We start from the raw sequence: 24,301 nt of genomic DNA on the forward strand, positions 1-24,301 counted from the left end.
CTCCAAAGTCAGTGTGAATGTATAAACCAACCCCCATCTCTATACGATGTTTTGATGCAGAGATATAGGTCTTGCAAAATGGTTGCTAGGGTACTCTATTTTGTTGCTAGGGAGTGGCTTGGCAGCTGTCAATAATGAAACTCCAAAGGCTGCTTGTCAGTATGAATGATATAAACCAACTGCCACGTCTCTGTGACATTCAGAATGGAAGATATCCCTCTTTGGATTTTGGTTGCTAAGGTGCTCGACAATGGTTGCTAGGGAGGGGCTAGGATGTGTTGAGGTGATTGAGGATTGGCTGTTTGCTGCCCCGAGTCAAACGAGCCCACCCTCATGTTTCTATGACACTTATCTCCTGAGATATCCCTTTGATGTCTTTCAATAGAAGTCTATGGAGCTTGTTGCTAAGTTGCTCTAAATGGTTGCTAGGGCGTGGCTTGAAAGCTTCACAATGATCCTGAGAGACGGATTGGTCGTCTGAGTAAAATGAGCCCGCCCCCTTGTCTCTATGACACTGTGATCCAGAGTTATATTCAATACAAATGCGGTTTCTATGGTGTAGGACAGCCCATTTCATGGGCTGTCCTACACCATAGTATGTGAATGGGGCAACTTTGGGCCAGGCCTGCCAACCAGGGGTGCAACTTTTACCCCATTGTGTGGTATTTTGTTACAGAGCCTACCAGCCTCTTCAAATGTGATCCAGAGTTATATTCAATACAAATGCGGTTTCTATGGTGTAGGACAGCCCATTTCATGGGCTGTCCTACACCATAGTACTTCATTGGGGCAACTTTGGGCCCCTCCTGCCCCCCAGGGGTGCAACTTTTACCCCATTGTGTGGTATGTTCTTACAGAGCCTGCCAGTCTCTTTAAATGTGCCAAATTACACGTTTCTGCGACATCCTTGCTCTGAGCTATGAGTCTGTGAATTTTGGTTGCTAAGGGGCTCAACAATGGTTGCTAGGGAGGGGCTAGGAAGTGTTGAGGCTATTCAGGATTGGCTGTTTTCTGCCCCGAGTCAAACGAGCCCACCCTCGTGTTTCTATGACACTTCTATCCAGAGATTGCTAGGCAGTTGCTAGGGTGTTCTGGGTGGTTGCTAGGGCACCACAGATGGTTACTATGGGCTTAGGGCTAAGGTTAGGCACTCGGCCTGCGGCCTCGTGCCTATGAGTGAGTTTTTATAGAGTATTTAAAATCTCTATTAAACGAGTGCATTATAATGAGTGCACGAGGCCTGCGGCCTCGTGCCTATAGCCTATGGTTGCTAGGGTGCTGTAACTGGTTGCTATGGTGTGGCTATGAAGATTTTAGGCCATTACTTATTGGCTGCTGGATAATATAAATCCTCTGAGGGAGAGAGAGGGGGAGACATGCAGGGGTGTCAGGCCCTTTGTGTCTGTGTGTGTGAAAAATGACAGTTGGGATTTGAATTTCTGAAAATTCCGCAATGTTAAGTCAATGGGACTTTTTGGGCCGCTTTTTCGTCCGCTGTGCGAACATCGTACACCCGATCGCTTAGAAAAGATATAGCACACCTCTCCTCAATGAGCCGGTCGTTTTGACACCTCACTCAGGGGTCTGTGACAAACGGTGCGGGGCGAGTTACGCGCCGAACTTTTGTGTGGAAGAATAATAAGTATGCAAGATAACACTAATGTTGCTTTGCCTATAGGCAAGCACCATTAACTAGAATGTACATTTCCAGAAGAAAATGTGAATGGTGCTTGCAGTGGCAAAACTCGACACTCGGTTGCTAGAGTGTGGTACATGATTGCATACGAGCCAACAACCATGTCTGTACGATGTTCTGCTGCTGAGATATGGCTTATTCATGTTGTTCGGGTGGTTGCTAGGGTGTTCTGGGTGGTTGCTAGGGTGTTCTGGGTGGTTGCTAGGCGGTTGCTAGGGTCTTCTGGGTGGTTGCTAGGCAGTTGCTAGGGTGTTCTGGGTGGTTGCTAGGTGGTTGCTAGGATGTTGCTAGGGTGTTCTGGGTGGTTGCTAGGCGGTTGCTAGGGTCTTCTGGGTGGTTGCTAGGGCGTTGCTAGGCAGTTGCTAGGGTGTTCTGGGTGGTTGCTAGGTGGTTGCTAGGGTGTTCTGGGTGGTTGCTAGGCAGTTGCTAGGGAGTTATGAGGTATTTTGGGTGGTTGCTATGGTGTTACTAGGGTGTTATGAGGTATTTTGGGTGGTTGCTATGGTGTTGCTAGGGAGTTCTAAGGTATTTTGGGTGGTTGCTAGGGTGTTATGGGTGGTTCCTAGGGTGTTTTGGGTGGTTGCTATGGTGTTACTAGGGAGTTCTAAGGTATTTTTGGTGGTTGCTAGGGGTGTTGCTAGGGAGTTCTAAGGTATTTTGAGTGGTTGTGTTATTAAACGAGTGCATTATAATGAGTGCACGAGGCCTGCGGCCTCGTGCCTATAGCCTATGGTTGCTAGGGTGCTGTAACTGGTTGCTATGGTGTTACTAGGTGGTTGGTAGTTTTCACAGATGGTTACTATGGGGTTAGGGCTAAGGTTAGGCACTCGGCCGCAGAGTATTTAAAATCTCTATTAAACGAGTGCATTATAATGAGTGCACGAGGCCTGCGGCCTCGTGCCTAGGAGTGAGTTTTTATAGAGTATTTAAAATCTCTATTAAACGAGTGCATTATAATGAGTGCACGAGGCCTGCGGCCTCGTGCCTATAGCCTATGGTTGCTAGGGTGCTGTAACTGGTTGCTATGGTGTGGCTATGAAGATTTTAGGCCATTACTTATTGGCTGCTGGATAATATAAATCCTCTGAGGGAGAGAGAGGGGGAGACATGCAGGGGTGTCAGGCCCTTTGTGTCTGTGTGTGTGAAAAATGACAGTTGGGATTTGAATTTCTGAAAATTCCGCAATGTTAAGTCAATGGGACTTTTTTGGCCGCTTTTTCGTCCGCTGTGCGAACATCGTACACCCGATCGCTTAGAAAAGATATAGCACACCTCTCCTCAATGAGCCGGTCGTTTTGACACCTCACTCAGAGGTCTGTGACAAACGGTGCGGGGCGAGTTTCGCGCCAAACTTTTGTGTGGAATAATAATAAGAAGAACTAGAACGTACATTTCCAGAAGAAAATGTGAATGGTGCTTGCAGTGGCAAAAAACACGACCCGGTTGCTAGAGTGTGGTACATGATTGCATACGAGCAAACAACCATGTCTGTACGATGTTCTGCTGCTGAGATATGGCTTATTCATGTTGTTCAGGTGGTTGCTAGGGTGTTCTGGGTGGTTGCTAGGGTGTTGCTAGGGTGTTCTGGGTGGTTACTATGGTGTTCTGGGTGGTTGCTAGGGTGTTATTGATGGTTGCTATGGTGTTGCTAGGGAGTTCTAAGGTATTTTGGGTGGTTGCTATGGTGTTGCTAGGGAGTTCTAAGGTATTTTGGGTGGTTGCTAGGGTGTTATGTGTGGTTCCTAGGGTGTTCTAAGGTGTTTTGGGTGGTTGCTATGGTGTTGCTAGGGAGTTCTAAGGTATTTTGGGTGGTTGCTAGGGTGTTGCTAGGGAGTTCTAAGGTACTTTGAGTGGTTGCTATGGTGTTGCTAGGGAGTTCTGAGGTATTTTTGGTGGTTGTTAGGGTGTTATGGGTGGTTGCTAGGGTGTTCTACGGTGTTTTGGGTGGTTGCTATGGTGTTGCTAGGGAGTTCTAAGGTATTTTGGGTGGTTGCTAGGGTGTTGCTAGGGAGTTCTAAGGTATTTTGGGTGGTTGCTAGGGTGTTCCGGGTGGTTTCTAGGCAATTGCTAAGGTTTTCTGGGTGGTTGTTAGGGTATTTGGGTGATTGCTGGGACATTTCTAGGCGGTTGCTAGGGTGTTCAGGGCGGTTGCTAAGGTATTTTTGGTGGTTGCTATGGTGTTACTAGGTGGTTGGTAGTTTTCACAGATGGTTACTATGGGGTTAGGGCTAAGGTTAGGCACTCGGCCGCAGAGTATTTAAAATCTCTATTAAACGAGTGCATTATAATGAGTGCACGAGGCCTGCGGCCTCGTGCCTATGAGTGAGTTTTTATAGAGTATTTAAAATCTCTATTAAACGAGTGCATTAAAATGAGTGCACGAGGCCTGCGGCCTCGTGCCTATAGCCTATGGTTGCTAGGGTGCTGTAACTGGTTGCTATGGTGTGGCTATGAAGATTTTAGGCCATTACTTATTGGCTGCTTGATAATATAAATCCTCTGAGGGAGAGAGAGGGGGAGACATGCAGGGGTGTCAGGCCCTTTGTGTCTGTGTGTGTGAAAAATGACAGTTGGGATTTGAATTTCTGAAAATTCCGCAATGTTAAGTCAATGGGACTTTTTTGGCCGCTTTTTCGTCCGCTGTGCGAACATCGTACACCCGATCGCTTAGAAAAGATATAGCACACCTCTCCTCAATGAGCCGGTCGATTTGACACCTCAATCAGGGGTCTGTGACAAACGGTGCGGGGCAAGTTACGCGCCGAACTTTGTGTGGAAGAATAATAATAATAAAAAAAATAATAAGTATGAGCAATAACAATACTGTTGCCTTGCTAAAGCAAGCACCAGTAACTAGAACGTACATTTCCAGAAGAAAATGTGAATGGTGCTTGCAGTGGCAAAAAACACGACCCGGTTGCTAGAGTGTGGTACATGATTGCATACGAGCCAACAACCATATCTGTAAGATGTTCTGCTGCTGAGATATGGCTTATTCATGTTGTTCGGTTGGTTGCTAGGGTGTTCTGGGTGGTTGCTAGGTGGTTTCTAGGGTATTCTGGGTGGTTGCTAGGTGGTTGCTAGGGTGTTCTGGATGGTTGCTAGGCGGTTGCTAGGGTGTTCTGGGTGGTTGCTAGGCGGTTGCTAGGGTGTATTGGGTGGTTGCTAGGCGGTTGCTAGGGTGTTCTGGGTGGTTGTTAGGCGGTTGCTAGGGTGTTCAGGGTGGTTGCTAAGGTATTTTTGGTGGTTGCTATGGTGTTACTAGGTGGTTGGTAGTTTTCACAGATGGTTACTATGGGGTTAGGGCTAAGGTTAGGCACTCGGCCGCAGAGTATTTAAAATCTCTATTAAACGAGTGCATTATAATGAGTGCACGAGGCCTGCGGCCTCGTGCCTATGAGTGAGTTTTTATAGAGTATTTAAAATCTCTATTAAACGAGTGCATTATAATGAGTGCACGAGGCCTGCGGCCTCGTGCCTATAGCCTATGGTTGCTAGGGTGCTGTAACTGGTTGCTATGGTGTGGCTATGAATATTTTAGGCCATTCTAGGTGGTTGCTAGGTGGTTACTAGGCAGTTGCTAGGGTGTTCTGGGTGGTTGCTAGGCGGTTGCTAGGCAGTTGCTAGGGACTTCAGGGTGGTTGCTAGGGCTCCACAGATGGTTACTATGGGGTTAGGGCTAAGGTTAGAGTTTTTATAGAGTATTTAAAATCTCTATTAAACGAGTGCATTATAATGAGTGCACGAGGCCTGCGGCCTCGTGCCTATAGCCTATGGTTGCTAGGGTGCTGTAACTGGTTGCTATGGTGTGGCTATGAAGATTTTAGGCCATTACTTATTGGCTGCTGGATAATATAAATCCTCTGAGGGAGAGAGAGGGGGAGACATGCAGGGGTGTCAGCCCCTTTGTGTCTGTGTGTGTGAAAAATGACAGTTGGGATTTGAATTTCTGAAAATTCCGCAATGTTAAGTCAATGGGACTTTTTTGGCCGCTTTTTCGTCCGCTGTGCGAACATCGTACACCCGATCGCTTAGAAAAGATATAGCACACCTCTCCTCAATGAGCCGGTCGATTTGACACCTCACTCAGGGGTCTGTGACAAACGGTGCGGGGCGAGTTTCGCGCCGAACTTTTGTGTGGAAGAATAATAATTATTATAAGTATGGAGGAGAACACTAATGTTGCTTTGCCTATAGGCAAGCACCATTAACTAGAACGTACATTTCCAGAAGAAAATGTGAATGGTGCTTGCAGTGGCAAAACTCGACACTCGGTTGCTAGAGTGTGGTACATGATTGCATACGAGCCAACAACCATGTCTGTACGATGTTCTGCTGCTGAGATATGGCTTATTCGTGTTGTTCGGTTGGTTGCTAGGGTGTTCTGGGTGGTTGCTAGGCGGTTGCTAGGGTGTTCTGTGTGGTTACTAGGTGGTTGCTAGGGTGTTCTGGGTGGTTGCTAGGCGGTTACTAGGCAGTTGCTAGGGTGTTCTGGGTGGTTGCTAGGCGGTTGCTAGGGTGTTATGGGCGTTCCTAGGCGGTTGCTAGGGTATTCTGGGTGGTTGCTAGGGCGTTGCTAGGCAGTTGCTAGGGTATTCTGGGTCGTTGCTATGGTGTTACTAGGTGTTTGGTAGTTGTCACAGACGGTTACTATGGAGTTTGTAGCATTTTATTGGCATGATTTAGCACTTAGCTAATCAATATTAGCATGTAGCTATTCACTGCTAGCATGTGTAGCATGTAGCAAGTCCTGTTTGCTAGCATGAGTCAAAAGAGCCAACCCCCATCTCTATACGATGTTCTGATGCAGAGATATACGCCTTGCAAAACGGTTGCTAGGGTAATCTGTTTGGTTGCTAGGGAGTGGCTTGGCAGCTGCCAATCATGAAGCTCCAAAGTCAGTGTGAATGTATAAACCAACCCCCATCTCTATACGATGTTTTGATGCAGAGATATAGGTCTTGCAAAATGGTTGCTAGGGTACTCTATTTTGTTGCTAGGGAGTGGCTTGGCAGCTGTCAATAATGAAACTCCAAAGGCTGCTTGTCAGTATGAATGATATAAACCAACTGCCACGTCTCTGTGACATTCAGAATGGAAGATATCCCTCTTTGGATTTTGGTTGCTAAGGTGCTCGACAATGGTTGCTAGGGAGGGGCTAGGATGTGTTGAGGTGATTGAGGATTGGCTGTTTGCTGCCCCGAGTCAAACGAGCCCACCCTCATGTTTCTATGACACTTATCTCCTGAGATATCCCTTTGATGTCTTTCAATAGAAGTCTATGGAGCTTGTTGCTAAGTTGCTCTAAATGGTTGCTAGGGCGTGGCTTGAAAGCTTCACAATGATCCTGAGAGACGGATTGGTCGTCTGAGTAAAATGAGCCCGCCCCCTTGTCTCTATGACACTGTGATCCAGAGTTATATTCAATACAAATGCGGTTTCTATGGTGTAGGACAGCCCATTTCATGGGCTGTCCTACACCATAGTATGTGAATGGGGCAACTTTGGGCCAGGCCTGCCAACCAGGGGTGCAACTTTTACCCCATTGTGTGGTATTTTGTTACAGAGCCTACCAGCCTCTTCAAATGTGATCCAGAGTTATATTCAATACAAATGCGGTTTCTATGGTGTAGGACAGCCCATTTCATGGGCTGTCCTACACCATAGTACTTCATTGGGGCAACTTTGGGCCCCTCCTGCCCCCCAGGGGTGCAACTTTTACCCCATTGTGTGGTATGTTCTTACAGAGCCTGCCAGTCTCTTTAAATGTGCCAAATTACACGTTTCTGCGACATCCTTGCTCTGAGCTATGAGTCTGTGAATTTTGGTTGCTAAGGGGCTCAACAATGGTTGCTAGGGAGGGGCTAGGAAGTGTTGAGGCTATTCAGGATTGGCTGTTTTCTGCCCCGAGTCAAACGAGCCCACCCTCGTGTTTCTATGACACTTCTATCCAGAGATTGCTAGGCAGTTGCTAGGGTGTTCTGGGTGGTTGCTAGGGCACCACAGATGGTTACTATGGGCTTAGGGCTAAGGTTAGGCACTCGGCCTGCGGCCTCGTGCCTATGAGTGAGTTTTTATAGAGTATTTAAAATCTCTATTAAACGAGTGCATTATAATGAGTGCACGAGGCCTGCGGCCTCGTGCCTATAGCCTATGGTTGCTAGGGTGCTGTAACTGGTTGCTATGGTGTGGCTATGAAGATTTTAGGCCATTACTTATTGGCTGCTGGATAATATAAATCCTCTGAGGGAGAGAGAGGGGGAGACATGCAGGGGTGTCAGGCCCTTTGTGTCTGTGTGTGTGAAAAATGACAGTTGGGATTTGAATTTCTGAAAATTCCGCAATGTTAAGTCAATGGGACTTTTTGGGCCGCTTTTTCGTCCGCTGTGCGAACATCGTACACCCGATCGCTTAGAAAAGATATAGCACACCTCTCCTCAATGAGCCGGTCGTTTTGACACCTCACTCAGGGGTCTGTGACAAACGGTGCGGGGCGAGTTACGCGCCGAACTTTTGTGTGGAAGAATAATAAGTATGCAAGATAACACTAATGTTGCTTTGCCTATAGGCAAGCACCATTAACTAGAACGTACATTTCCAGAAGAAAATGTGAATGGTGCTTGCAGTGGCAAAACTCGACACTCGGTTGCTAGAGTGTGGTACATGATTGCATACGAGCCAACAACCATGTCTGTACGATGTTCTGCTGCTGAGATATGGCTTATTCATGTTGTTCGGGTCGTTGCTAGGGTGTTCTGAGTGGTTGCTAGGGTGTATTGGGTGGTTGCTAGGCGGTTGCTAGGGTGTTCTGGGTGGTTGCTAGGCGGTTGCTAGGTGGTTGCTAGGGTGTTCTGGGTGGTTGCTAGGCGGTTGCTAGGCAGTTGCTAGGGTGTTCTGGGTGGTTGCTAGGGCACCACAGATGGTTACTATGGGGTTAGGACTAAGGTAACGAGTGCATTATAATGAGTGCACGAGGCCTGCGGCCTCGTGCCTATAGCTTATGGTTGCTAGGGTGCTGTAACTGGTTGCTATGGTGTGGCTATGAAGATTTTAGGCCATTCTGGGTGGTTGCTAGGTGGTTGCTAGGCAGTTGCTAGGGTGTTCTGGGTGGTTTCTATGGTGTTCTGGGTGGTTGCTAGGCAGTTGCTAGGGTGTTCTGGGTGGTTGCTAGGGCACCACAGATGGTTACTATGGGGTTAGGACTAAGGTAACGAGTGCATTATAATGAGTGCACGAGGCCTGCGGCCTCGTGCCTATAGCTTATGGTTGCTAGGGTGCTGTAACTGGTTGCTATGGTGTGGCTATGAAGATTTTAGGCCATTACTTATTGGCTGCTTGATAATATAAATCCTCTGAGGGAGAGAGAGGGGGAGACATGCAGGGGTGTCAGGCCCTTTGTGTCTGTGTGTGTGAAAAATGACAGTTGGGATTTGAATTTCTGAAAATTCCGCAATGTTAAGTCAATGGGACTTTTTGGGCCGCTTTTTCGTCCGCTGTGCGAACATCGTACACCCGATCGCTTAGAAAAGATATAGCACACCTCTCCTCAATGAGCCGGTCGTTTTGACACCTCACTCAGGGGTCTGTGACAAACGGTGCGGGGCGAGTTACGCGCCGAACTTTTGTGTGGAAGAATAATAAGTATGCAAGATAACACTAATGTTGCTTTGCCTATAGGCAAGCACCATTAACTAGAACGTACATTTCCAGAAGAAAATGTGAATGGTGCTTGCAGTGGCAAAACTCGCCACTCACGACTTGCTAGAGTGTGGTACATAATTGCATATGAGCCAAAAACCATGTCTGTACGATGTTCTGGTGGTGAAATATGGCTTATTCATGTTGTTCAGGTGGTTGCTAGGTCGTTCTGGGTGGTTGCTAGGGTGTTTTGGGTGGTTGCTAGGGTGTTCTGGATGGTTGCTATGGTGTTGCTAGGGAGTTCTAAGGTATTTTGGGTGGTTGCTAGGGTGTTGCTAGGGAGTTCTGAGGTATTTTGGGTGGTTGCTATGGTGTTGCTAGGGAGTTCTAAGGTATTTTGGGTGGTTGCTAGGGTGTTATGGGTGGTTCCTAGGGTGTTTTGAGGTGTTTTGGGTGGTTGCTATGGTGTTGCTAGGGTGTTTTAAGGTGTTTTGGGTGGTTGCTAGGGAGTTCTAAGGTATTTTGGGTGGTTGCTATGGTGTTACTAGGTGGTTGGTAGTTTTCACAGATGGTTACTATGGGGTTAGGGCTAAGGTTAGGCACTCGGCCGCAGAGTATTTAAAATCTCTATTAAACGAGTGCATTATAATGAGTGCACGAGGCCTGCGGCCTCGTGCCTATGAGTGAGTTTTTATAGAGTATTTAAAATCTCTATTAAACGAGTGCATTATAATGAGTGCACGAGGCCTGCGGCCTCGTGCCTACAGCCTATGGTTGCTAGGGTGCTGTAACTGGTTGCTATGGTGTGGCTATGAAGATTTTAGGCCATTACTTATTGGCTGCTGGATAATATAAATCCTCTGAGGGAGAGAGAGGGGGAGACATGCAGGGGTGTCAGGCCCTTTGTGTCTGTGTGTGTGAAAAATGACAGTTGGGATTTGAATTTCTGAAAATTCCGCAATGTTAAGTCAATGGGACTTTTTTGGCCGCTTTTTCGTCCGCTGTGTGAACATCGTACACCCGATCGCTTAGAAAAGATATAGCACACCTCTCCTCAATGAGCCGGTCGATTTGACACCTCACCCAGGGGTCTGTGACAAACGGTGCGGGGCGAGTTTCGCGCCAAACTTTGTCCAGAATAAAAAGAATAATCAGAAGAATAATAATAAGTATGAGCAATAACACTAATGTTGCTTTGCCTATAGGCAAGCACCATTAAAAATAAGTATGAGCAATAACAATACTGTTGCCTTGCTAAAGCAAGCACCAGTAATAATAAGTATGAGCAATAACAATACTGTTGCCTTGCTAAAGCAAGCACCAGTAATAATCCTAGGCATCTCTTTCGTACTATAAACAGTCTTCTCAAAGTTAACGTTGGTACCTCTCTGCCTGTCTCAAATCAGTTGTGTAATGATTTTCTTCATTTCTTTAGCTCTAAAATTGATAATGTTTATAAAATGATTCATGCAATACCTGTTTCCTCTTCTGCACTATGCTTGTCTAGTTTCTCTGGCACATCCTTTTCTACCTTTTCTGAAATTGACTCTGAGCTACTCACTAGGGAGGTATCACGTATGAAAGTTACCACTTGTATACTTGATCCCCTCCCTACAAGCTTGTTTAAATCCTGTTTTGACTCACTGTGCCCAGCTGTTCTTGGCATTGTTAATGAATCTTTACGTACTGGAGTTGTTCCAGCAGCATTGAAAACTGCTGCTGTAACGCCTGTTCCTAAGAAGCATGATGCAGATTTGGATAACTTAAATAATTATCGCCCTATATCAAATCTTCCGTTTCTTGCAAAAATTCTAGAACGTGTTGTGGCTTTGCAGCTACACAGTCATCTCACAGTAAATCATCTTTTTGAGCCCCTTCAGTCTGGTTTTAGAAAATGTCATAGTACTGAGACAGCCTTGGTCAAGGTCACCAATGATCTGTTAATAGCCTCAGATTCTGGTTCTCTCTCTATTCTTATCCTTCTTGATCTTAGTGCCGCTTTTGATACTGTTAATCACAATCTTTTACTCAACCGTCTGGAAACTGTCTTTGGTGTTTCTGAGACTGTTTTAACCTGGTTTAAATCTTATCTCTCTGATCGTAAACAGTTTGTCTGCATGAGTGGTCACAGGTCTGAGATCGGCACAGTCCGTACGGGTGTTCCTCAAGGTTCAATTTTAGGCCCCTTACTTTTTAGCATTTACATATTTCCACTCGGAATGCTCCTAAGATCACTAGGGCTTAATTATCACTTTTATGCAGATGACACTCAGATTTATATTCACTCCAAGCCTGGTCAAAAATTGGATGTTCCTATTTTGACTCTTATTATTTCTGAGATAAAAACATGGATGTCCCAAAATTTCTTGTGTCTCAATAGTGATAAGACTGAGATTTTGCTCATTGGCACCTCTTGTCAGCTTCGTAAAGCTGGCTCACTAATTTTAAACATTGATGGGTCTGATTTGGAGGCACAAACTAAATTAAAAAATTTAGGAGTGATATTTGATTCTAGTTTGACCTTTGACTCTCATGTGCGGTACATTGTTAAGAACTCCTTTTTTCATCTGAGAAATATTGCTAGACTCCGCTCTATGTTATCCCTCTCGGTGACTGAAAGGCTTATTAATTCCTTTGTTTTTTCCCGCATTGATTATTGCAATGCACTTCTTGCTGGGGTTCCTAAAACCACACTTAACAAACTTCAATGTGTTCAAAATTCTGCTGCTAGGATCTTGACTGGAATCGGGAGAAATGAGCATATTACACCGATTTTAAAGTCTCTGCACTGGCTCCCGGTCAGGTTTCGAGTCGATTTTAAAATCCTTATGCTCACATATAAGGCACTGCATGGCCTGGCCCCTCAGTATCTGTCTGCACTGTTAACTCTATACACACTAGGGCTGTTGGAACGAATTCCGAAATTCGAATATAATTCGAATATTTAAAAAATCAATACTATTCGAATGCTGAAGTTACTATTCGAATATTGCTTTTTTTTTTGTATATATAATATGCAATCTTGCCTTTCTCGCCAACTTGGCTTACACACGCATGTGAAAATGAAATGATTTTGTTTCGTCTGATAAACAATACATTTTTTAATCGTAACACAATTGTGCGCGTTATCCACGCTGCATCGTCATAACAATACTGTCAATAATGGCGGCGAGGAGGACTGTCTCCACGGAAACGGAGATCACCACTCCTGACAATTTGAGAAGCGATGTGTGGAAGGTGTTTGGATTTAAAATCATAAATGGGAAAATCACAAATAAAGAAGTGGCAATTTGCAGAATATGCTAAATCTGAATGAAATATCACTCCTCAACTTGCAACCTTACTGTGCGTTCACACCGGACGCGAATAGCACGTCAAATTCTAGCCTGCCGCGTCTAGTTATACGCTTGACCACTGTCCATTCGCGCGTCAAGAGCCGCGTCTTTGCATTGACTTAACATTGAAATCACTCGCGCCTGACGCGCTATTCGCGTCCGGTGTGAACGCACCATTAGGGCACATCTGACAGCGCTACACCCTGACAAGCTAGGCGATCTGTCCAAGGAACCGCTGCTAAAACAGGCAAGAATGACGTCTTTTCTGCCTCTCTCTTCATCACGGGGCTTACCAGCTGTCTGCCAAAAGGCGATTACAGACAAACTGACACGGTTTATCTGTAAAGATATGAGACCGATCAACATCACGCAGGGGTCTGGATTTAAAGATTGTATTCACGAGCTTGAGCCAATGGTAGCTAACGTTACACGGTTCCTAGCCGCACAACAATCACTGACAGAGTTGTGAAACTCAACACAACAGCAGACAACTGATCAGTGGAAAAATGTCCATTAAAGTTGCCAAATTAAAGTCATTCATTTTTTCCCGCTGTTTTATTGTTAATAAAAAAAAACGCGATCACCCGTTTCTAAATGTTTATTGTAATGTTAGCTGTCCCTCTAGTGGACAGAACGTGTAACAACAACCAAATGCTATAGTGGCATTGATGATTCATAAGCCTGTGTAATGTCGCAAATATTAATAATAGGATGAATTTGAGCATTTAATATTCGAATATTATTCGAATATTAATTAAAATAAGGAATGAAATTCGAATAGTATTATGGAGGAAGATTGACAGCCCTAATACACACCTGAGCGTCACTTACGCTCTTCACAAGCTGGTCTATTGGCAGTCCCACAGACTCGGTTGCGCACTGTAGGGGACAGGGCTTTCTCATCCTATGCTCCTAGGCTTTGGAATGCACTCCCTCCAAATATCAGAGATGCACAGACTCTAAGTCATTTTAAAACTAATTTAAAAACGCATTTTTTTAGGTTAGCTTTTATTTGATTTTTTTTTTTTTTTTGATTTTTTTTTTTGATTTTTTTTTTTCCTGTGTGTATTGTATTTTAATTTGTCTGTTCTATCATGTAAAGCGCCTTGAGAAGCTGCTTTAAAGGCGCTATATAAAAATAAAGTTATTATTATATTATTATTATCTAATGGGAAAAATGTGGTACTGGCGCCCAAACAAAATCTCACTGAAAGTTAATTCTTTGAGATATCAACCACAATTTGGAACACGACTTGTTTAGATTTATGGCTTTGAATTGATTTTCAAGCAGTTTTAGAGTTCAACATGTTTCATAAAATATATATTTGATATAAAATATCAAATATTGTTCATAAATCATTCTCATAAACTTAAACCTCTATAACTTTCTTTGGTTTCACTTTTTAAACTTTTTTTTACTTCAACAATAATCTGGCACGGTTATCCTTTAAAATGAGACCAAATTAAAGTCTGTGCTCCTAAGCTTCAAATTTGTATGACAGTTTTGTGACAGACATTTTTGTCCTCTATGGACCTACAGTGTGTGTACGTTTTTTGAATTGATGCACAAGGATTAAATATGAAGTCTGCATGTCTCTGTTTCATCTACTACACACACACTGAAGCACATGTGGTGTTTTCACTATATGAACACATGACCTTCATCTCTAGATGCCCTGAGAGTCACTGCATTAAAATGCATGATTAAAGAAATCAATGTAATGGTTTGTTCTTCACCGCTCCATTGGCCAGACCCTCGAATCCATCGCTGACGAAGTAAACCCGGTGTCCCGTGGCCAGACCGACCCTCACCGCTGACCTCACCGCAGCGTTCATGCCGGCGGCTGGAGCGCCCACGTTCAGGATGGCCATCGAGTAGTTGCTCTGAGATCAACATTAATAACATGAAACTGGGATATAATGGAACAACACATAACCAAACCAACCCTTCACTGAGAGCCAAGATAATGGAAGTCTATGGAGGATCTGTGCATTTTAAAAGGAATTATTCAAAAATATTGGGAAAAATGCTGTTACACTAAGACACTTAGATAGAGACAGTTGTATTGTTTTAGAGAATTTGAATTTGTCTAATATCTGATGTTTGCATCATTGAATCTGTTATTTCCCTGTTTATTACTGTGAAGCTGCTTTGAAACAATCTGTACTGTATAAAGCGCTATAGAAATAAAGATGACTTGACTTTAAGATTAGGATTTTATGATCCATAAGCACTGATATATTAGCTACAATAAAAATGTATAAGTACCAGTAGCAAAAAATGACTTAAAATGTAAAAGTTTACAGTTGTGAATATAATGCTGTAAAATCAGGTTTAGTGTTTGTGTGTTACCTGGACCGCCGCAGGTTTATGATAGGCCAGCAACTTATAAATGTTCCAGTTGTTCTCAAAACTCCTGTGAACAGATTCATTTGATTCATTATTACTTCCGTGTGTGAAAACCAGTCAGCTCAAACTTTGACCTCTAGTTTATCTGCTAACTAACACATGTGGATCTGTGAAGCGTCTCACCGGCCCCGTAACTGGATGGCCTCTTCAAACCGCTTCTCATTCATGGCCCTCTGAACCTCTTTAGTCTGTAAGAAAGAGAGTCACGTTATTCTCTTCATAAAAGATACACAGGGGAAACTGGAAAATGTTTAATATGGTGCAAAAGATCATTTATTTCAGTAATTCAACTTAAAAGGTGAAACTAATATATTATATAGACTCATTACATGCAAAGTGAGATATTTCAAGCCTTTATTTGTTATAATTTTGATGATTATGGCTTACAGCTTATGACAACCCCAAACTAAATGATAACAAATAAAGACTTTGCATGTAATGAGTCTATATAGTATATTAGTTTCACCTTTTAAGTTGAATTACTGAAATAAGTGAACTTTTTTTGTGCCGTTTCACCTGTACTTGCCATAATTATTTTTCATGCACTGGTTAATGTTGAGCTTTTGGGCTATTTTGCTTCCATAACATCCCAAATACACATTTAAGTGTTTTTTATTATTATTACACTTTTATTATTATTCCGCAGATTTACACACACACACCAAACTTTAGTTTGTTCATTTATTATTCGCCTGATTTATAGAACATGTTATACATAAAAGTTTTAACAGAAGGGATTTTTTAACTCTAATACAGGGTTCCTCAAACTGGGTCCTGAAGGGCCGCTGTCCTGCACAGTTTAGCTCTGATCACACACACCTGAACAAGCTAATCAATGTCTTCAGGATCACTAGAAACTCACAGCTAGGTGTGTGTGTTTGGAGCTGAACTGTGCAGGACAGCGGCCCTCCAGGACCGAGTGTGAGAAACCCTGCTCTAATATGTCAGCAAAATGAAAGCATTTTGAACCTGGCTTTATACAATGCTCGGGGAATATATGCAGACCGCACATTTAATTAGATGATGCCTCTTTGACTTTTTCTAACCCTCTTTGCAAATTTAAACATAAAATTTCACAAAACATGTAATATAAAATTGAATGTGCTTTAGTGTTTAATTAACTACCGAGGTATTAGTTATAAACTAGACATAAATTAGTGAGAAATTATTTGAGACAAAAAACAAACAAAAGATTGCTTGTCAGATTCATTAGTGCATTACAAATTAACTGTTTGTGTTTGGTATATCAAATTTATTTTAAAAGATTACCTGACCCAAATTTGGTGAAGTTTGGATGATAGCTATAAACATGCAGAATAATAATTAGCAGAAAAGCAACTGATTTTCCTTTAATGTTTGGCTGTATATACAGTAGAGACTGGAGTAATGATTCAGAAAATTCAGCTTTGATCAAAGGAATAAGTTACATTTTACAATATATTCGGTAACACTTTACAATAAGGTTCATTAGTTAACATTAGTTGATGTATTAACTAACATGAACTAACAATGAGCAATAATTTTGTTACAGTAGTTATTAAAGGGGAACTCCGGTCTCTATCAGTCGATCTAGGAACGCCGATCCAAGTGCGCTGGACCATATGAGATTCTACACAGTTCAGCGCACTTGGATCGGCGGTTCGTAGATCGACTGGTAGAGACTGTTTTTCAAAGATGGCTTCTGCCTGTATACGCGAAGTTGACTGTATGTATAAAATATCTTCTTATTAAACTGTCTGGACACTGTCAAAGTTCTCAATGCTTCGGTTTGAAGGTAGGGACCCTCATTATGCTACCGTGTTAGTGTGGGGCTATTTTGAGCCTTGTTAGTGGTATTAACACGCGATTTTTATTTGTCATTACTCTACGCCCCATATACTAGCATTATACTAGCGTTATAGGCTAAACTGTTTTTAGAGATAAAACTATTTACATTCGATAATCATGAAAACAAATCTCAGATAACGGTTGAGTAGGTAACAATGTGTAATTAGACCAAAGGTTCATTTTGCGCCGGAGTTCTCCTTTAATCTCTGTTAATATTAGTTAATAAAATACTATTCATTGTTTGTTCATGCTAGTTCATAGCGCATTACCTAATGTTAACAAATACAACCTTTGATTTAAATAACGTATTAGTAAATGTTGACGAAGAAGTATTGTTCATTCTTAGTTCATGTTAACTAAGGTATTAACCCTTAAAGACCTAGAACATTTTTGGAGCACCTGACTCGCCTGTACGTTTCTTTGTTTCTTTGCCATATATCATTTTAAACAGGAGACCCTGAAGTTTCTATCTACCTCATTTAAATTCCCAAATTTTACATTCATTTTGTCTTGGAAAGGATGAATTTACCAGATTTAAGAAAAACGGTAGGACATTTTTAGTGATTTTTTTTTTTACTCAACTCAAACAAATCCTCCTGAAGTTTGGATTTTTTCCTTTAGAAAGTTTTACTTGGATATTCTAGATATCCAGATGAAATTTTGACAACATGTAACAATCCCTAAGCAAGTTATAGCCATTTATTAACATTATTATAGGCGATTTTCAGTGAAAAGCTGGTGTGTTTTTTCAATTTACTGACAATGTAGATGTGTCCAAAAAAGTTCAGGAAGAAAAATAAATAGAAAACATTAGAACACTGAAGCAGAAGTGACATATATATATATATAATATATATAATATATATAAACCAATCTGGGCATGAGGATGGGACTAAGCATCAACAATCATTCCTGTTCGGCTCAGAGAAACAAACCGCATGGGTTTCTATGACGAATCAAAGCTGATGAAAACCTGATGATGCAATCACATTCACTACGGAGCCTCTGAATGTCCAAACGCAATTAATACCACAGAAAAGCAGCGAATCTCCTCTTTACTGGACTTTTTAAAGTATACAGATTGGATTAGCGGTTAAAAGTTATTAAACATTTAAGAACAATAGTTATTTTTAGCCGCCGGCGGCTGTATAGGTCTTTAAGAGTTAACTAATGAATCTTATTGTAAAGTGTTATATATTCAGATTATTTTAGATTGCAACACTCATTCAAGAACAAAAACCAACAAAAAACAGTGCACTATTTAATATATATATATATATATATATTTTTTTTTGTTGTTGTATTGACTTGTTTTGTTTTTTGTTTTTCTTACCAGACATCTGGTCTCATTTTGTAATTGATGTAATACCTTTTATATGTCAGCAAAATATAATAAAAAAACTTGTGAATGAAAAACGGTGCACTACTGAGGACTCACCATCTCCACGGCCTCCATGAGCGGCAGACGCACGGCCTGGTTCCCTGATAGGCCGATCACACAGGCGGGGGTGTCCGGTCCCGCCTCCAGCAGGGCCACCACGGCCTCGACACCCATCTTACTGCTCTACACCACACAACATCCAGAGCATCACTTCAACATCACTACTCACAACTATTGTTAGGCTTTAAAGGTGCACTGTGTAATTTTTAGCGGCATCTAGTGGTGATGTTGCGAATTGCAATAAACAGAAGTTACGATGGCCGACAGGAAAATATATCGTCGTCTGAGACAGCAGAGAGCAGCCAGTTAAGCAACGAGGTTTCTTTACAAAGATAAATTAAGAAATTAGGTTTACTTAATTATTCAGTAAAACAATGTTATTGCGAATATTATTTTAACTTGTTCATCGTGTCAGTGTTTTATTCGCTGACTTTGGCTAAAGCTTCTTTACACGCAGAACAACATAGTGACGAAACGCGTTTGTCCGTTTAGGGCCACCGTAGAAACATGTCGATGTAAGGAGACCCGCGGTGTGTGTAGATAGAAACGGCTCATTCTAAGGTAATAAAAACACAACGGTTCATTAAGTAAGGTCTTTATACACCACTGAAGACATAGTTATGTATATGATATTGCATTTCTGTCAACAGATCCTCCTAAATATTACACACTGCACCTTTAATTGTAAGTGTTTATTTACCAGAACTCTGTCGAAGGCTGACGGTGTCCCGCCCCGCTGGACGTGACCCAGAACAGTGACCCGAGTGTCATAACCCAGACGAGACACAACCAGCTGCACACAATCACAAATCACATGGTCATTTACACACGTCTGATTGGTCAAGCAGCGTTATAAGAGAGCTTCACACTTATTTCTATGGAGCTTTATACAATAAACATAGTTTTTAAGGCAGCTTCACAAAACAGTGTTGCAAAATTTATCAATTTGTGAAAAGGACTTCAATTCCAGCTTTAAAATGTCTCTATAGAAGACTTTTCATCAGAAGACTGTGGACGCTTGTTTCCACCACTGAATACAAAATAAAAGAGGTATGCGACTTTTTAACTCACAATTCTGACTTTTTTTCTTGCAAAGTTAAAAGGTAGATTTCTGACTTCCTTTCTTTCAAATTGCGAGTTTATATCTTGCAATTTTGAGTTCTTAACTCGCAATTCTGACTTTTATTTTGAGATATAAACTCGAGAACTGCGAGATTAAAAAGTCAAAATTGTGAGATTTAAACTTGAGGTAATTGCAATTTTTTTTATTACTGATAATTTACTTTTTTTCCACAGAATTTTGAGATATAAACTCGGATTTGTGAGTAATAAAAGTCTGAATTGTGAGTAATAAAAGTCTGAATTGTGAGTAATAAAAGTCTGAATTGTGAGTAATAAAAGTCTGAATTGTGAGATATAAACTCTGAATTGTGAGTAATAAAAGTCTGAATTGTGAGTAATAAAAGTCTGAATTGTGAGATATAAACTCTGAATTGTGAGTAATAAAAGTCTGAATTGTGAGTAATAAAAGTCTGAATTGTGAGTAATAAAAGTCTGAATTGTGAGTAATAAAAGTCTGAATTGTGAGTAATAAAAGTCTGAATTGTGAGATATAAACTCTGAATTGTGAGTAATAAAAGTCTGAATTGTGAGATATAAACTCTGAATTGTGAGTAATAAAAGTCTGTTGTGAGATATAAACTCTGAATTGTGAGTAATAAAAGTCTGAATTGTGAGATATAAACTCTGAATTGTGAGTAATAAAAGTCTGAATTGTGAGATATAAACTCTGAATTGTGAGTAATAAAAGTCTGTTGTGAGATATAAACTCTGAATTGTGAGATATAAACTCTGAATTGTGAGTAATAAAAGTCTGTTGTGAGATACAGATATAAACTCACAATTGCAAGTCATGTAAAATAAAAAGTAGCAACTGCCTTATTTTTTGTTGTTCCGTGGCGAAAACAAGCGTCCACAAGTTCATATCACTTCTAGAAAACATGGCTAACATTTAATAAGTGCAAACTTACGGTAAATTTGACTAAAAAAACTAAAGCAGGTGTAAATAATATCTATGGGAATTGAATTAGCATGTACAAAGATGTCTTTAAAGGGATAGTTCATCCATAAATTAAAATTCTGTCATAATTTACTCTCCCTCAAGTTGAGTTTCTTTCTTCTGCTGAACGCAAAAGAAGAATGTTGGTAAAATGTCGGTATTGATTTCCATAGTAATTTTATTGTCCATACTATGGAAGTCAAAAGGGTCCATCAACTTTCTGGTTACCCATATATATTTTTAAAAAAGATCATGTTTGGTGTTCAGCAGAAGAAAGAACATCCATACAGGTTTGAGGGTGAGTAAATGATTTGTGTGTGAACTGTCCCTTTAAGAGCTTCTCTGACGTAGCGCTGGAGAGCTTCACTCACGTCTTTAATGTAGTTGGAGGTGATGGCCTCACCGCTCTTGTTGATGGCTCCTTCAGCGATGATGATGATGTTCAGTCTGGAGCCTTTACTGCGGCTCTGAGCAAACACATCCAGCAGCCGTTATTAAAATATGGAAGTGAAACTGGGCTGTTGTTATTTCTGTGCTAATGCACTCTATTGGGGAATAACTGACCTCCGAATGTTGTGACTGACCAATCAGAATCAAGCATTTCAGAGAGCCGTGTAATTAAATACTTTATTACACGGCTCTGTGGAATACTTGATTCTGATTGGTCAATCGTATGGCAAGCCGTGCCGTTTTAACTTGTATTCATTTCCAGATTATGAATTCTTGATATCAACAATTACATTTTTTATTTTTTGAATTGTATTGTCACCATTCGCTGCCATTGAAAATCAATTGTTGATATCAAGAATTTATTTCTTACTAGTAGAAATATAATTTTTGATATCAATAATTACATTGTTACTAGTATAAATGTGAATTCCTGATATCAATAATTCAATTGTCACATGTCTCAAATGTCTATTCTTGATATCAACAATTGAATTGCTACTAGTAAACATTTTAATTTTTGATATTTAATTTGTATTTCTGGTCAATATTCAATATTATTTAATAATCAATATTATTTCAGATATCTAAAATGTCTTTCTTACTAGTAACAATCACATTCATGATATGTCACTATAGTGAAAATGTAATTATTGATATAAAAAATGAACATTGTTACTAGTAGCAATTCAATTGTTGATATCAAGAATAGACATTTCAACTAGTGACAACTGAAGTCTTGTATTCAGTTAGTATCGTAGTCCTGTATCGTGGACTCGCTCTCTCGTTTCATACAAACGCAGCGGCGGCCATTTTGTGGCTATTGTTTTGTGGCTATTGTTTTGTACACTGTTGGATTATAAGATACAAACAGGTATGATTTTAAAACCGTTTAATCTGAAATCAATATCCGTGATCTCCATTAATATTTATGTGTTGAAATGCTGTGTAATAAGTGTTATGACTGTATACCGTATCTCTTAAATGTCCGTCTAGTTTGAACTTGCCGCTGAAACTGCTCTCTCCGCGGAAGCTTTGCGTTTAAAGAGCTGATCAAATATTTAGTCTCAGATCAATATTTCGTGTCTAATTATTTACTTGCGTGGCAAGTAGCCGTGTAATAACCGGGATAATGTACATCCAGCCGGTTGTTATCTCAGAATAAACCCCCTTCAGGTGTGTGTGTGTGTGTGTGTGTGTGTGTGTGTGTGTGTGTGTGTGTGAGTGTGTGTGATCTCAGTATAAACCCCCTTCAGGTGTGTGTGTGTGTGTGTGTGTGTGTGTGTGATCTCAGTATAAACCCCCTTCAGGTGTGTGTGTGTGTGTGTGTGATCTCAGTATAAACCCCCTTCAGGTGTGTGTGTGTGTGTGTGTGTGTGTGTGTGTGTGTGTGTGTGTGTGTGTGTGTGTGTGTGTGTGTGTGTGTGTGTGTGAGTGTGTGAGTGTGTGTGATCTCAGTATAAACCCTCTTCAGGTGTGTGTGTGTGTGTGTGTGTGTGTGTGTGTGTGTGATCTCAGAATAAACCCCCTTCAGGTGTGTGTGTGTGTGTGTGTGTGTGTGTGTGTGTGTGTGATCTCAGTATAAACCCTCTTCAGGTGTGTGTGTGTGTGTGTGATCTCAGTATAAACCCCCTTCAGGTGTGTGTGTGTGTGTGTGTGTGTGTGTGTGATCTCAGTATAAACCCCCTTCAGGTGTGTGTGTGTGATCTCAGTATAAACCCCCCTCGTGTATGTGTGTGTGTGTGTGTGTGATCTCAGTATAAACCCCCTTCAAGTGTGTGTGTGTGATCTCAGTATAAACCCCCCTCGTGTGTGTGTGTGTGTGTGTTCTCAGAATAAACCCCTGATGAAGATCTGATCCTGATCACCCTGTCGGGTTTATTCTGAGATAACAACTGGCTGGATGTATATTATCGCTTAAATAATAGATGAAAAATCGAATCTTTACGAAAATTACTCAAACTAAAATAAAAATAATTGAAAGCTATTTAATAACATAAAAAATGACACGAATTAAAAAAGCTCATAACAGATTTTTTAATGCTTAAACTAAAATTAAAACAAAACCTGATAATATAAAAATAATGCTCTTATAACTACAGGTAATTACCAATGAATGGCACGAGAACTGATGATGACATTCATAAACCAGTCAAAGTGTTTAATGATCTAAAGCCACATGTTCTGGGCTCACCTCTCCCAGTCGAGCGCACATGAGCTCTTCCCAGCCGTCCTCCGGAGGAGCTTCAGGGATGAACAGCCAATCGGCTCCGGACGCCAGAGCGGAGACCAGCGCTAGATACCTGCAGGAGAACAGCGTCAAGCCTACAGTCACTCCTGGACGTCAGTGAGCACAACACGACACACTTCTGCCATGAGACAGCAGAGCATTGAGTTGCTGTAAAAATCTAAAACTGAAATGAAAATGAATTAATAGTTAAAGGAGAACTCCGGGCATTTTTTAAGTTAATCTTGATTGTTATATCTTTGTGAGTTCTGTCTATAGAAAAAAAAACTAACCGGATTGGTGTTTGCAACGCGGAGCTGCTACCGCTAATGCCCAGAGCTCACTCAGCTAACGGCAGTTATGGGGGCATATTCATAAAGAGTGTTTCTGTGCCTCTTAACAGACACAACATGCAATTAAAATGTCTGTCCAACATGAACAGGGTCCTTACATGACAACAAGATGCGTTTAGCAACTTAGCCATTGTTTAAATTCACCTAAATAGTGTTTTAGAGACGGCTAGCTGTAGTCTCGCGGGAACTCAGTTGTAGCCGGAAAAGGTCAATAGAAGTGTGTGCAGGTGGAGGAGCGTCGTGTGTGTGAAGAGTGATGATCGGACTCGGAGTTGCTCACAAGTCACAAATGAAGAAGAAATGGTTCGTAACGTAACTATGGAGAATATAGAAGATTTTGAACACATGGAAGAGGTGTTCTTGGGTTTGATGGTCGTCCTTATTTATTCGAACCCGAGACGAAGAACTAGCCTCACACTCTTCACACACACGACACTCCTCCACACACTCTTCACACACACGACACTCCTCCACACACTCTTCACACACACGACGCTCCTCCACCTGCACACACTGCTATTTACCTTTTCCGGCTACAACTGAGACTACAGCTAGCCGTCTCTAAAACACTATTTAGGTGAATTTAAACAATGGCTAAGTTGCTAAACGCATCTTGTTGTCATGTAAGGACCCTGTTCATGTTGGACAGAGATTTTAATTGCATGTTGTGTCTGTTAAGAGGCACAGAAACACTCTTTATGAATATGCCCCATAACTGCCGTTAGCTGAGTGAGCTCTGGGCATTAGCGGTAGCAGCTCCGTGTTGCAAACACCAATCCGGTTCGGTTTTTTAATCTATTGACAGAACTCACAAAGATATAACGATCAAGATTAACTTAAAAATTGCCCGGAGTTCTCCTTTACCTAT

The 24,301-nt window shown here is 41.5% G+C and overlaps 1 protein-coding gene across 1 annotated transcript in view; it reads right to left on the bottom strand.

Annotated features, from left to right (window-relative positions):
* The window catches only part of pfkla (phosphofructokinase, liver a), a 51,907-nt gene that overhangs the window by 17,438 nt on the left and 10,168 nt on the right, over window positions 1–24,301 (bottom strand). Inside the window, exons 7-13 of the mRNA XM_079617877.1 lie at window positions 23,048–23,156; window positions 20,778–20,873; window positions 19,048–19,140; window positions 18,345–18,470; window positions 15,203–15,267; window positions 15,023–15,086; window positions 14,407–14,553 (exon numbers count right to left, since the gene is read on the bottom strand). Coding sequence (XP_079474003.1) covers window positions 14,407–14,553; window positions 15,023–15,086; window positions 15,203–15,267; window positions 18,345–18,470; window positions 19,048–19,140; window positions 20,778–20,873; window positions 23,048–23,156 — 700 coding nt within the window. The remainder of the gene's footprint in view (window positions 1–14,406; window positions 14,554–15,022; window positions 15,087–15,202; window positions 15,268–18,344; window positions 18,471–19,047; window positions 19,141–20,777; window positions 20,874–23,047; window positions 23,157–24,301) is intronic.

This window comes from Phoxinus phoxinus, assembly GCF_949152265.1.
Source record: "Phoxinus phoxinus genome assembly, chromosome: 7".
Taxonomy (NCBI): Eukaryota; Metazoa; Chordata; class Actinopteri; order Cypriniformes; family Leuciscidae; genus Phoxinus; species Phoxinus phoxinus.